At 45.8% G+C, this 2,500-nt stretch overlaps 1 protein-coding gene across 1 annotated transcript in view; it reads right to left on the bottom strand.

Annotated features, from left to right (window-relative positions):
- Positions 1-2,017: 2,017 nt before the first annotated feature.
- The window catches only part of LOC307235051 (SH2 domain-containing adapter protein E-like), a gene marked incomplete at its 3' end in the record, with an annotated part of 8,156 nt that continues 7,673 nt past the window's right edge, over positions 2,018-2,500 (bottom strand). Inside the window, exon 6 of the mRNA XM_080007013.1 lies at positions 2,018-2,201. Within this exon, the coding sequence (XP_079863139.1) occupies positions 2,018-2,201 (184 nt within the window). The remainder of the gene's footprint in view (positions 2,202-2,500) is intronic.

Genomic DNA, 2,500 nt, shown 5'->3' with positions numbered 1-2,500 from the left:
GTATGTGTGTGTGTGTGTGTGTGTGTGTGTGCATTATAACTATCAACTAGCCTGCACTGGGGCCCCGTCATAATAGCGTGCACTGGGGCCCATCGTAATAGCGTGCACTGGGGCCCATCGTAATAGCCTGCACTGGGGCCCATCTTAACAGCGTGCACCTGGGCCCGTCTTAACAACGTACACTGCGGCCCATCGTAATAGCGTGCACCGGGGCCCGTCGTAACTACCTTACGCCACTGATTTGATCACAAGACTAAATCCAATTGCAGGATTTCAAAGCAGCTTGCTTGTACGAGCATCATGTCTTATCCTTTATCTGTAACATTTCGATTTCAATTAATTTCAATTGTGGATCACGACACAAAGTGACCGGTCCAAAGGGATACAATTTCACAGTGATTACATAATGTGTATTTCATTGCATTCATTTTGATATTTCATAGTCCCCGCCCCAGACAACGTCCGCATCAATAATCATTTGATGTGTATGAAATCCCATGAAATAAAAAGCCAAGGCGGTTACTTAAAAGGGTAATTTTTGTTGTTATTGTTCTGAAAAACACTTAAATAAAGTAATGGCACATTGAATCAGGGGTAACTCAAAAGTTCACAGTGCAGATCAACAGTTCCCTTAATTCACAGTAACGGTACGAGGGAGGATTTTTACTCTGTAGAATATTTAGTGGAAAGAAACATGTAACTTTGAGCGGACACATGGACACAGCAAGTATTTGTGACTGTCTTGATAGTGAAAACTGAACTACAAACGCTGCAGAGGAGTGAGGTTTGAGTAGGTGCAGTGTACCACAATGTCCACCGGGGACAAAAGTACATTCCATTTGACATTAAATCCCAGCTATTATTTCTCCCCAAATAACCATTTGTGATGATCGATTTTTGGATCAGAAATGACAAACTGAAAAACCTCATGTCACTGTTTTCCAATGACAGAATGTCCAATGAGGGTTTTGCCGCCATAGAAGAGGGGGCCGTTCAATCTGCGTGGAGCCGCTCCCATGTGCGCGCTCATGTGCAAAACAGCAAAGCTGCACATTAAAGGGAAATAACGGTAAAGGTAAAATATCACAAGGAAACGAGAGGAGAAGCCACACAAAGCTTCAAAAACAAACCAAATGAACCACATTCAATTGAAGCACACTGAAAAATAAACAAAGAAACGTTGGACGGCCATTAAATCGACTTAAAAAAAACTAAAAATCAATATTTCTTTGGCGTGCTCGACTGGAAATTGAGAAGTTGAGATGCACATTTTTTTAAGTGGAGAAAGCCTTAAAAATAATGTTGGTTTAACCAGGTGAAGCAATGTTTTTCAGTTGATCCGATGACTCCATTCCAATGAGCTGTTTTTCCTCAGTGGGGTGTGTTTGCTTTTGCTCGGTTTCGTCACCTGGAGGCGGCTTTACACTGAATGCGAAAACATATCCGACAGTTGGCTGCTGCCCCCTAGTGGCCGTCCGATGAACTGTGTCTAGGTTTTGAAACGAGTGGCAAAAAACATTGATTATGTCCTTTCTTTTTTTTATCGTTCTTCGATTTTATACTCCAAATTCAACCATAAAATGGGCAATTTATTTATGGTCAATGTGGCAGCATCCAACGTTAAATATATATACAGTATATATACTGTAAGTTGTATACATGTAACTTGACGGTTAAAGTAGGTTCCAACAATGCCGCTTAGCAGTTGCTTAGCAGTTGCTTAGCAACAGTGACTTTTGGTCGTAGTGTCGGACCAAAACTTGTCACAACAGTTGAAAAACTTAAACGCATCGCGAAGCCTCGATCGGATGTGGAAATTTGGCACCGCAGAGGAGGCGCAGCTTATCCCAGAGGGGACGTGGCTTATCACAGAGGAGTCGGGGCTTCTCGCGGAGGAGGCGGCGTTCGTCGCAGACCGTCACAGCTGGTCACCGCCGAAATCCGACTTTTCCCACACAAATGGACGCGCGGGTTTGCCGTTGTGGATGGTTGGACCGAGGGCCGAGGCCGGCCGCGGTCAGCGGGTGCGGCGCACGGGGTGCAGCAGCGCCATGTGCTCGGCGTGGGTGAAGGGGAGCCGCTGGGTGCAGTAGTGGCGCACCAGCGCTGGGACGCCTGGGAACACACAGTGGCTCTGGTCCAGCGTGAAGCCGCTCCCCTTGGTCTGGGCCACGATGATGTGCACGCAGCCCTGGCTCGTCCTGCGTCGCCGGGAAGGAAGGAGACCCCGGAGGAGGGAGGGATGCGGGGGACAAAGCACAGGAGTGGAAAGGAGGTGAAACTAGTCTTTTTGTCTCTATGGAAGTGATGGGGGCTTCATTTTACACACAATTGCACTTAGGGGCATGTTTACTTTTTTTTAAATATAAATCAGGGGTTCTCAAACCTTCTTTTTACTCTGCACCCTCAATGAAACCGGATTCAATCTATGTAAAATCAGCAATATTCTGTTTTCATGTATTTCTTGGCCGGCGAGGACATACTGTATTTGTCTGAATTG

This window comes from Zeus faber (genome assembly GCF_960531495.2).
Source record: "Zeus faber genome assembly, chromosome: 1".
NCBI classification, from domain to species: domain Eukaryota; kingdom Metazoa; phylum Chordata; class Actinopteri; order Zeiformes; family Zeidae; genus Zeus; species Zeus faber.
The sequence above is the reverse complement of the archived record's forward strand: the minus strand, read 5'-3'. Positions and strand labels throughout refer to the sequence as shown.